Below are 12202 nucleotides of genomic sequence, written 5' to 3'. Positions count from 1 at the left end.
CAATATGCTGGACACACTGGGGCAGGATGCTGGACACACTGGGGACAGAATGCTGGACACCCTGGGTGCATATTACTGGACACACTGGGGGCAGGATACTGGACACATTGGGGGCAAAGATGCTGGACATTGGGGGCAGAGATGCTGGACATTGGGGGCAGAGATGCTGGACATTGGGGGCAGAAATTCTGGACACTGGGGGCAGAGATGCTGGACACTGGGGGCAGAGATGCTGGACACTGGGGGCAGAGATGCTGGACACTGGGGGCAGAGATGCTGGACACATTTGGGGCAGAGATGCTGGACACATTAGGGGGAAGAGATGCTGGACACTGGAGGCAGAGATGCTGGACACATTGAGGGGCAGAGATGCTGGACATTGGGGGCAGAGATGCTGGACATTGGGGGCAGAGATGCTGGACACTGGAGGCAGAGATGCTGGACACATTGGGGCAGAAATGCTGGACATTGGGGGCAGAGATGCTGAACATTGGGGCAGAGATGCTGGACACACTGGGGGCAGAACTGGGGACAGATGGGGCAGGATTGGAGACATGGGCAGAATGTAGATACAGGGCATGATTGGAGACACGGGCAGAATGAAAGACATGGGGCAGGATTGGAGACAGATCGTGCAGGATCATGGGGCAGGATTGATACAATGGAGACTGATGGGGCAGGATGGGGAGATTATATGGGGCAGAATGGATACTCATGAGGGCAGGATGGGAGAACATATGGCTGAAGACAGGAATGAGATACACGGGGCTAGGATGGGGGATATTATTATTATTTCCATAGGGGCTAATTAAGGGATATTATTACTGCAGTGATGTATTTATTTTATTTTTTTTGGACACTTTTAAATGGGGGGGCGGTCCTGTTACTGTGCATAGTGTGACACTATGTTGCCTCTTTCTCTTCATGTGGTGTAATGTAGAAGTTGGGAAAAATTAAGTAATGTGTTCTGCAAGCAGAGCTCGAGATAACTGTGTTATTTCCTGCAGAGATGAGTCCTGGCTGGATGAAGTGATGGTGGTCTGTGCTGGATGAAAGATGAAGGACTTCACCTAGAGACGTCACTGGTGAGTCAGTGTGTTACCTATAAACTGACACTATACACTGTATACTATATACAGAGGTCTTGTGTATAATGTCACCGGTGATCACTGTATTACCTCTACACAGACACTGCATACTAAGTACAGATCTCCTGTGAATACTGGCACTTATTGTGATAGTATTGTGTTTTGGTTTTTTTTCTTCCTAACTGAAGGGTAAATTGACTAGATCAATGGATGTTTGACAGGTTATAGTTTCAAACAGCAACTATTTTTCTGGAATAATCTGGTTCAGGTATATGATGACCCTGTGGCATGACCCCGTCACATGACCTGGGGGCCCACAGTGTCTGAACAGCCCAGGGCCCTGGCTACCCTTAATCCACCCCTGGTGTCAAGTATAAAAAATTACAGATTTCTCATTTACACACCCACAGATGGTTTGAGAAGTTCACTACTGCTTGAGCCAATATCCTCAATATCTTACTAGGAGCCAATGTTGACAAGTCTTAAAATGTACAAATCAAAATAAAATGAACACACTTGCTCTCACCAACCAAAAAAAATCCTCAGCAGCTGGAATCAAGACAGATAGAGTGCCAATTCTGCTACTAGAGAAGCTAAGAAGTAATAATAAATGATACTGAGCTTGAGGAGGAGTGACCAAAACGAAACCTTGAATGACACCACCGGTGTCCACTTGATGGTACAGTGAGATTCACCACATTGTAGACCCTTTGTAAAATAATGCTGAGTCAATAATTTCGCGTTTCGAAGGACTGATGAAGAAGGACACGGTCCTTTCGAAACGCGTTGGTTGGCCCTTTTTGATCCAAGCGCCGCTCCGTAGCTATTGTGATGTCACATGCGAGCAGGTACTGTCAGCCACTTTTTCCCTCGGCTGGTATCCAGGGATGCCACCAGCCAGGGCTTCCCTGACTCTACACAGCACCTTACACTCTCTTGAATCTTTGGAGCACACACTGCCCTTGCGATCCACTCCACCGGATGCCTCTCTACAACCTCTAAACCTACCATAATTCGGTAAGCCAGTGGCCGTATTTGCCTCTACAGTGCCTGTAAGATTCACAATCTGAGCATTGCTTCATTCGCACTATTGGAGTAAGCAGCTCCTTGCGGTGATCCCATTAAGTACTTTAGCTATATGTAAAGGTCTATCCTTTTTTGTGGTGATTTCCATTTTATTCAATATTGTATTCTACGGCAGGTAGCTTTTCTTCTCCAATGGGACATTCCAGGCAGCATGTTTATTTATACTAGCTCTTAAAGGGGCCCTCTGCAATAACGCTATTAGATAGACAATCAAGAATAACCCCAGTTATTGACTCAGCATTATTTTACAAGGAGTCTACAATGTGGTAAACCTCACTGTACCACCAAGTTGACACTAGTGGTGTCATTCAAGGTTTTCCTTTTGGTCACTCATCCTCAAGTGTGGTATCATTTATTTATTATTAAGTCTTGAAATGTGCAGGCTAACAGTTTTTCAGATAATTATTTCTTGCTTACTAACTGCTTTTTTTTTAGATTGTCTGGGTATGACATACTGCTCCACAGTATTCTTATTTTTAGAATCTAGGACACTACATTCTAGTTAAATCCAGGATGAGTCTCTATTAATATTTTAGATTTATTGTGCTTTCATTTTAATGGGTGTATGTCATCCTAGACTTCTAACACAAGTCAATATATTCTAACTTGCAGTCAATATATAGGACGCCAAAGAAGGAAGCAGGACTGGACATTTGTTTAGAAATCTGGAAGAGGAATATATACATGGTGTACATTGTTTCACACTTCCTAACACCGTGGCTTCAATTTTACACATCGCCATGTATGGCTGCCATCCAATGTACCTGTTATATCTCCCGCTATAGATCTTTAGTCGTCATGCTGTTAGGAAGCAAAGTCTGCTATACTTTTCACCCTGTTTACCTTTTCACGTTTTTCCGTGCCTTTTTTCAGAAGTAGGTTAAGGACCAATAGAACACGGTAGAAGAGTGAAAGAGTATATTCTTCCAACAGCAGATTAACAGCCAAACAACATTATATATATATATATATATATATATATATATATATATATATATATATATATATATATATGTGTGTGTGTGTGTGTGTATATATATATATATATATATATATATATATATACAGTACATATGTATATGTGCTTCTCAATAAGTTAGAATATCATCAAAAAGTTAATTTTTTTCAGTCCTTCAATACAAAAAGTGAAACTCACATAGAGTCATTACAAACAGAGTGATCTATTTCAAGTGTTTATTTCTGGTAATATTGATGATTATGGCTTACAGCCAACAAAAACCCCAAAGTCATTATCTCAGTAAATAAAAATAATTAACACACCTGCAAAGGCTTCTTAAGCATTTAAAAAGGTCCCTTATTCTGTTTCAGTAGGCTCCACAATCATGGCGAAGACTGCTGACTTGACAGATGTCCAGAAGGAAGTCATTGACACACTCCACAAGGAGGGTAAGCCACAAAAGGTCATTGCTAAAGAAGCTGGCTTTCACAGAGTGCTGTATCCAAACATATTAATGAAAAGTTGAGTTGAAGGAAAAAGTTTGATAGAAAAAGGTGCACAAGCAACTGGGATAACCACAGCCTTGAAAGGATTGTTAAGAAAATTTGGGGGTGATTCACAAGTAGTGGACTGCTGCTGGAGTCATTACTCCAAAAGCCATCACACACAGATGTATCCAGGACATGGGCTACAAGTGTCGCATTCCTTGTGTCAAGCCATTCATGAGCAACAGAAGCATGTTACCTAGGCCAAGGAGAAAACGAACTGGAATGTTGCTCAGTGGTCGAAAGTTTTGTTTTCAGTTGAAAGTAAATTTTGCATTTCATTTGGAAATCAAGGTCGCAGAGTCTTGACGAAGAGTGTGGAGGCAAACAATCCAAGCTGCTTGAGATCTAGTGTGAAGATTCCACAATCAGTGATGGCTCGGGGAGCCATGTTATCAGCTGGTGTAGGTCCACTGTGTTTTATCAAGACCAAAGTCAGTGCAGCCTTCTACCAGGAAATTTTAGAGCACTTCTTGCTTCCCTCTGCCGACAAGCTTTTTGGAGATGGAAATTTCATTCTCCAGCAGGACTTGACACCTGTCCACACTGCCAAAATTACCAATACCTGGTGTAAAAACAACAGCATCAGTGTGTTTGATTGGCCAGCAAACTCGTCTGATCTTGACCCCATAGAGAATGTATGTTCTCGTCTGGACTATTGTAACTCTCTACTAATCGGCCTCCCTCTTACCAAACTCTCCCCGCTCCAATCTGTCCTGAATGCTGCTGCCAGGATGATATTCCTCACCAACCGTTACACCGATGCCTCTACCTTGTGCCAGTCATTACACTGGCTACCCATCCACTCCAGAATCCAGTACAAAACTACTACGCTCATCCACAAAGCACTCCATGGCTCAGCACCACCCTACATCTCCTCTCTGGTCTCAGTCTACCACCCTACCCGTGCCCTCCGCTCCGCTAATGACCTCAGGTTAGCATCCTCAATAATCAGAACCTCCCATTCCCGTCTCCAAGACTTTACACGTGCTGCGCCGATTCTTTGGAATGCACTACCTAGGTTAATACGATTAATCCCCAATCCCCACAGTTTTAAGCGTGCCCTAAAAACGCATTTGTTCAGACTGGCCTACCGCCCCAACGCATTAACCTAACTATCTATCCTACTATACCTGTGTGGCCTATTAAAAAAAAAAAAAAAACAACAAAAAAACATAATCAGGTTCCTCACATCATGTTCTCATACACTTTATGCAGTTAATAGCACTCTGTGTCTGTACTGCTACATACTTAGGCTGTTAACTGGTTCATGCAGCTTTACATGAACACCCGAGCCTTACACTATGGCTGGTCCAAATAACTAAAGCAATTTTTTACCATCCACCTCTCGTGTCTCCCCTTTTCCTCATAGTTTGTAAGCTTGCGAGCAGGGCCCTCATTCCTCCTGGTATCTGTTTTGAACTGTGATTTCTGTTATGCTGTAATGTCTATTGTCTGTACAAGTCCCCTCTATAAGTTGTAAAGCGCTGCGGAATATGTTGGCGCTATATAAATAAAATTATTATTATTATTATTATGGGGTATTGACAAGAGGAAGATGAGAGACACAAGACTCAACAATGCAGACGAGCTGAAGGATGCTATCAAAGCAACCTGGGCTTCCATAACACCCCAGCATTGCCACAGGCTGATCGCTTCCATGCCACCCCGCATTGATGCAGTAATTGATGCAAAAGGAGCCCCGTTCAAGTATTGAGTGCATTTACCGAACATACACTGCTCAAAAAAATAGAGGGAACACTTAAACAACAGAATATAACTCCAAGTAAATCAAACTTCTGTGAAATCAAACTGTCCACTTAGGAAGCAACACTGTTTGACAATCAATTTCACATGCTGTTGTGCAAATGGAATAGACAACAGATGGAAATTATTGGAAATTATCAAGACACACTCGATAAAGGAGTAGTTCTGCAGATGGGGCCCACAGACCACATCTCAGTAGCAATGCTTTCTGGCTGATATTTTGGTCACTTTTGAATGTTGGTTGTGCTTTCACACTTGTGGTAGCATGAGACGGACTCTACAACTCACACAAGTAGTTCAGGTAGTGCAGCTCATCCAGGATGGCACATCAATGGGAGCTGTGGCAAGGTTTGCTGTCTGTCAGCGTACTGTCCAGAGGCTGGAAGAGCTACCAGAAGACAGGCCAGTACACCAGGAGATGTGGCGGGGGCCGTAGGAGGGCAACAACCCAGCAGCAGGACCACTTCCTCAGCCTTTGTGCAAGGAGGAACAGAAGGAGCAGTGCCAGAGCCCTGCAAAATGACCTCCAGCAGGCCACAAATGTGCATGTGTCTGAACAAATGGTTAGAAACCGACTCCATGAGGATGGTTTGAGTGCCCAACGTCCACAGACGGGGGTTGTGCTCACAGCCCAACACCGTGCAGGACGCTTGGCATTTGCCACAGAACACCAGGATTGACAAATTCGCCACTGGCGCCTTGTGCTCTTCACAGATGAAAGCAAGTTCACACTGAGCACATCTGACAGACGTGACAGAGTCTGGAGACGCCATTGAGAGTGATCTGCTGCCTGCAATATCCTTCAGCATGACCGGTTTGGCAGTAGGTTAGTAATGGTGTGGGGTGGCATTCCTTTGGAGGGTCCACAGCCCCCCATGTGCTCACCAGAGGTAGCCTCACTGCCATTAGGTAAAGAGATGAGATCCTCAGACCCCTTGTGAGACCATATGCTGGTGCGGTTGGCCCTGGGTTCCTCGTAATGCAGGACAATTCCAGACCTCATGTGGCTGGAGTGTGTCAGCAGTTCCTGCAAGATGAAGGTATTGAAGCTATGGACTGTATGGACTGGCCCGCCCATTCCTCAGACCTGAATCCGATTGATCACATCTGGGACATCATGTCTCGCACCATCCACCAACGTCACATTGCACCACAGACTGTCCAGGAGTTGGCGGATGCTTTAGTCCAGGTCTGGTAGGAGATCCCTCAGGAGACCATCCGCCGCCTCATCAGGAGCATGCCCAGGCGTTGTAGGGAGGTCATACAGGCACATGGAGGCCATACACACTACTGAGCATCATTTCCTTGTCTTGAGGCATTTCCACTGAAGTTGGATCAGCCTGTAACTTCATTTTCCACTTTGATTTTGAGCATCATTCCTACTCCAGACCTCCGTGGGACATTAGTTGTTATTTACGTTGATAATTTTTAGGCTATATTGTCCTCAACACATTCCACTATATAGTGAATAAAGATTTACAACTGGAATATTTCATTCAGTGATATCTAGGATGTTGGATTTTATTGTTCCCTTTATTTTTTTGAGCAGTATATATAAGTGTATACATACAGTGTATATCCCAGGAGTTATTTTTTCAACATGATAACACTAGGCTGCATGTTCACTTGTGTGAGGCCTAAACATGCTATCATGGCCTGCAGCATCTCCGGACTTGTCTCTCATTGAGCACTTGTGGGACATCATTGGTCGGGACTTGCAAAGGGAGCTGCCAGCAGCGAATCTTGATGATTTGTGTTTCCAAGTGCATTCCACGTGGCAGAACATTCCTCAGACAACCATTAATAACCTGATTGATAAGATGCCAAGGTGTGTAAGTGCAGGTATTTCTCATACTCTATACTGAATAAATAATTTACACCAAAAAAGAGTAAGGCTGGTTTCACACTTGCGTTTTTATCTGCATGCGTTTTAAAAAAAAACCCGCATGTGTGAAAAAACGCATGTAAACGCGGTAAAACACATGCGTTTTTTAGACGCATGCGTTTTTATAGAAAAACACAAGAAAACAAGAAAAAACCAAAAAACCCTAACCCTAACCCTAACCCTACCCCTAACCCTAACCTGAAAGGCCGGGGTCACACATGCGTGTTTTACGTACGTAAGAGCGCAAAAACTACGTCCGTAAAACTCGCATTACATACGGCACAATGCTTCTCAATGGGTCTAGTCCTATAAGGCGTATATTACGGATCCGTAATTTACGGAGTTGTACGGGCGCAGAAAATCGCAGCATGCTGCGTTTGTCAGCGTATCGCGCAAAAAATACGCCAATGCAAGTCTATGGGAGAGCGTATAATACGGAATGCTTACGGACCATGCGTGTGCCTTGCGCGAAATACGGATTTACTGGCAGATGTCCTGAAATGTCCAAAGGCCTCAATCAGGCAGATGAGACATGCTAATTAGCTGAAAAAGCCAGACAGTGAACCCGGAAGTCTGCTGCACGCCTCCACGGAGTGATATTCAGCATGGCAAACATTGTCAACGCGGACATGCTCATAATTTTGGTCCAAGAGAGGCCTGTCCTCTGGGACCAAAGAGACCCTAATTATGCAAACAGGGCACAAAAAGAGGCAGCATGGAGGAGTGTGTGTGTGGCCCTCTTCCCACATTATGACCAGCAGCCACGTCAGGCACAGCGACAGATAAGTAAGTACACCCATGTTTGAAATGTAATGTTCTTGTGAATTATCAGGCCCTTACTACTTTGAATTTCTCTTCACGAATTTAGTAAATAGTCATGAAGGAACTAGAAAGCCCACCAGTAGATACATGGTGTTGTACATGAGAAACGGATTTCATTAATGTTTAGAATAGGTGTCCCTTTTACTTACTAACAGTGTTTCACATTATTTGTCCTTTCTGTGATAGAGGTTAGTGGACTCTGTCCTTGTGGCTTTGCTTGCTAATTGTGTTTTTTGGGTATATTTATTCGTAAATCTTCTCCACAAATGCCTATTTGGATGCTACACTTAAATCTCTGTAGTCAGTTCCACCTTTTGTGAGCTCACTGATTAATGGCCTAAAGAATGTGTGTTTTTTTTGTTGTTTCAGTGGGTGATGTTACAACAAGGTGGCGGAGTATCCGCGACCAGTACAGGAGGGAGAGGCAGCAGCGGGAGAGAAGTGGAGCCGGGGCACCTCCCAAAAAAAAAAAATACATTTATTTTGACCGACTCAACTTTCTTAATCCCAGCATGGACCTCAGGCCGTAAGTAACCATATTTTTTGAAAGTTTTTTGGTTTTTGTCTTATTTTTGGAGCTAAAAAATTTTTTCTTTTTCAGAACTCAGTCTAACCTCACTGACAGGGAGACAGGGTCTGACTCGGAACTTGTCATTGACCCAGTTGGGGAAGTTGAAGAGGTGGCTGGTCCATCTGATGCTCCCTCTGGCTCCATCCCTCCTGGATCCTCATCTGGTCAGGCAGCTCCATCTGCCTCCGTCCCACACCCTGAGGACCCACATTTTGCCTCTTCTGCAGCAGCCTCATCAGCAGCACCACCACCTAGCCAGGAAGACCCTGGAAATAGCAGCAGCCCAACTGTTGCCCTGGCTCCATCCCCACAGGCTGCAGGCAGACCACAGCGTGCACGCCGCAGAAGAGAATTGCTCCAAAGGCGCCAAAACGTGGATGCTGGGGTCCTGAGCTACTTGGCCCGTGTTCGAGACGATGATGGGGAGGAGGGATTTACCAGGAGCATGGCCCATTACTTAAGGTCCCTAGAGCGTGAGTTAAGGCTTCGTGTGAGAGGGTGTTTTCAGATCCTTGTTGACGCATGCACCCCCCCAAATAACCCATACAATCTCATGCATCAGATTGAACAGTGGCAGATGTCACCTGAAAATCTTCTGCGGCCTCAGAGATTACAAGGCCTGGCAGCTCAACAAGGATCTGAAGCACCCCCTCCACGACAGCCAACACCTCAGCCCCAACCCCCATCAAACACACAATGGCCACCTCAGCAACATATGGCGGGATATCTTCAACCATCCCAATATGGCCACTTGTCCACACCCAGTGCTGGAGGCTGGTCCCAACCTGGGTATGGACAATATGGTCATTTTGGGTTGGGTTATGATTCCCGGCAATATGGTTATCACCAGCAGGGGTATCTACCAAATCCTCGGCCCACTCTTCCAAGTTCCCAGCATCATAGCTTGGCAAATGTCCCTCAGGCCACTACAACATCTGCACAGGGTGCTGGACAATTGGCCCTACAAATGCCACCTGATGCAGACAATGAGCAACCTACTTCTCCTGCCCCAACCTACCAGGACTTGTAATTTTTTTGTTTTTGTTTTGTTTATTTTTTATTGTTACTTTAAACTTTTGTTTTTTTGTTTTTAATATGATTTGGATACAATATTTACGCTTGTATTGCCACTACAGAGCATGTTTTAATGTGGTTGTTTGCGCTCTTTTTTTGATCTAAAGAAAAATAGGCCTTTATAAGGCCAAAAAAAGGTTCAGAACAAAACAGAACCTAGAAAGTAAAAAAAGTAATTCAGTAAAACGTTTTATTACTACCAATCACAGTCTGTATGCGCTGGATTCATTCTTCCATCACACACACATGATATGCTGATAACCATATGTGAAAAAAGAAAATACAACACACACAGTTGGAAACTTGATTAACACATACTTTAGAGAGCTAATTAATTACACATGCAAAAAGGCATAGTCTTGCCAGGGAATAGCACCTTGAGGAGTCAGAAAATAATTTGTAAAGATATCACGAACTCTCAGTCCAGAAAGTGGACGACGCGGAGGAGGGACATATGGGGTAGGCCTAGGAACATTGTTCATGAGGTTATCTTCAAAATTTGGAGAGGAACAATCATGTATTCTTGTGAAATTATGGAGAATGACACAGGCTTTGATCACCTCATTGATTGTAGCCTCACTCAGCTGGATGGCAGACTGAAGAACACGCCATTTGGCCACAAGAATCCCAAAGGCGCACTCAACCAGTCTCCGTGCCCTGGCAAGTCTCAAATTAAACACCCTCCGCCGGTGGTCAAGGTTGCGCCTGGGGTAAGGCCTCATGACGTGCCTCGACAGTTGGAAGGCCTCATCTCCAACAAAAACAAAAGGCACTGCTTCCGCATTGGAGCCTGGGAGTTGTTGTGGTGGTGGGAGGTTCAACTGGTTGTCACGTAGCCGCCGACCCATTATGGACGAATTGAAGACCCTAGAGTCTCCAGTTCGCCCATAGGCCCCAATGTCTACAATTACAAACCTGTAGTTACTGTCAGCAACTGCTAACAGAACTACAGAGAAAAACTGCTTGTAATTGTAGAATTGGGAACCAGAGTTCGGCGGCTTACGCACCCTGATATGTTTCCCATCCACAGCTCCAATGCAATTAGGGAAGTCACAATTATTTCTGAAACCTGTGGCGATTTTAAGCCAATCGTCCTGTTTTGGCTCCGGCAACACAGCTTCATGTAGTTTCTGCCAGATTTGGGAACAGGTTGTCCTAACAATGCCTGAAATGGTCGACCGCCCAATCAGAAACTCCAGGTGTAGACCCGCATAGGACAATCCTGTCGACAGGAAGCTGCAATACAACAAAAAGGTAAAAGAACAAAACATGAGGACGACGAACAAAGGAATAAGCCAAAAGTGTATATTTCATTTACTATTACATTATTTACAGGATCCAAATTTACAGTTGACAAAAGAAATAGACTAGAATATTGCCAAAATTCTTTTATATGTGCTTGTGGCTTAATGTCAAAGTGAAGTTAATTAAACCTAGTAGAACACCACACATTTGGAAAGAATCCCCAAAAAAAGACAGTATTTTAAAATGTGGAATACATACCGTAAGGTTAGGAGCAGACGCTCCTCAGCAGAGATGGCTTTTCTCATCCAGGTGTCCTGAAAGGTGAGCCCAGGACGTAAGATCTCCAACAACATGTCAAAAGTCAGGATGGACATGCGAGTATACTGGTAAAACTTCTCTGGATGTGCCCTCAAAGCTGAATATAGTCTCTGGAAATGGCCTTTACTCTGGCGTTGGGTCAATAGAGGATGTACCCACAATCTTCGTCTCCTCCTTCGCGGATCCACATTGACCGGATATGGCTGGCCAAAGCGACGAGACAACACCCAGTGAAGCAACACCCGCTGAGTTGTGCTTAAATACACAGGGCCAGACATGTTTGTAATCTCCAAGCACCACAGCCAAAATATGCTAGAGAACATATAGGGCAGATGGGAGGGCTCCACCTGTTGTAGAGGGCTTAAATAGTGTGGTTAATGATGTTTTAAATGATTTGCAGGCCTGAAAACCGTTAAATGTCCATTTTGTGATGGTGCGTGATAAATACGCCATACGGATCACATACGGATTACACACGCACAAGCACATGCGCAAAATACGCGACCACACCTAAGCAACGCAGGAACTACGGAAGTCGCTTACGGAGACATTTTGGCGTATTGAACGCGTAGTACGGACGTATAATACGTGGCGTATTGTCTTACGCCATGTGTGACTCCAGCCAAATACGTGGCACTGAAATGCGTGGCACTGAAATACGTGACACTGAAATACGTTTATATACGTATATACGTATATAAGTGCCACGATATTTCAGTGGCCACGTATATAAGTGCCACGTATTTAAGTGCCATGTATTTAAGTGCCATGTATTTAAGTGCCACGTATATAAGTGCCACGTATACAAGTGCCACATATTTCATGTAAATGCCACGATATTTC

The 12202-nt window shown here is 44.4% G+C and overlaps 1 protein-coding gene across 1 annotated transcript; it reads left to right on the top strand.

The window, feature by feature from the left end:
• The first annotated feature begins 8496 nt into the window (after nucleotides 1-8496).
• LOC143807734 (uncharacterized) lies at nucleotides 8497-11977 on the top strand. Its single transcript, XM_077289606.1, has 2 exons — nucleotides 8497-8677; nucleotides 8753-11977. Exons 1-2 carry the CDS (start codon nucleotides 8664-8666, stop codon nucleotides 9750-9752), a joined length of 1014 nt encoding a protein of 337 aa, XP_077145721.1. The 5' UTR covers nucleotides 8497-8663; the 3' UTR covers nucleotides 9753-11977.
• Nucleotides 11978-12202: the final 225 nt, after the last annotated feature.

The sequence above is a fragment of the Ranitomeya variabilis genome, chromosome 2 (genome assembly GCF_051348905.1).
Source record: "Ranitomeya variabilis isolate aRanVar5 chromosome 2, aRanVar5.hap1, whole genome shotgun sequence".
NCBI lineage: Eukaryota > Metazoa > Chordata > Amphibia > Anura > Dendrobatidae > Ranitomeya > Ranitomeya variabilis.
This window is presented reverse-complemented; position numbering and strand designations above follow the sequence as displayed.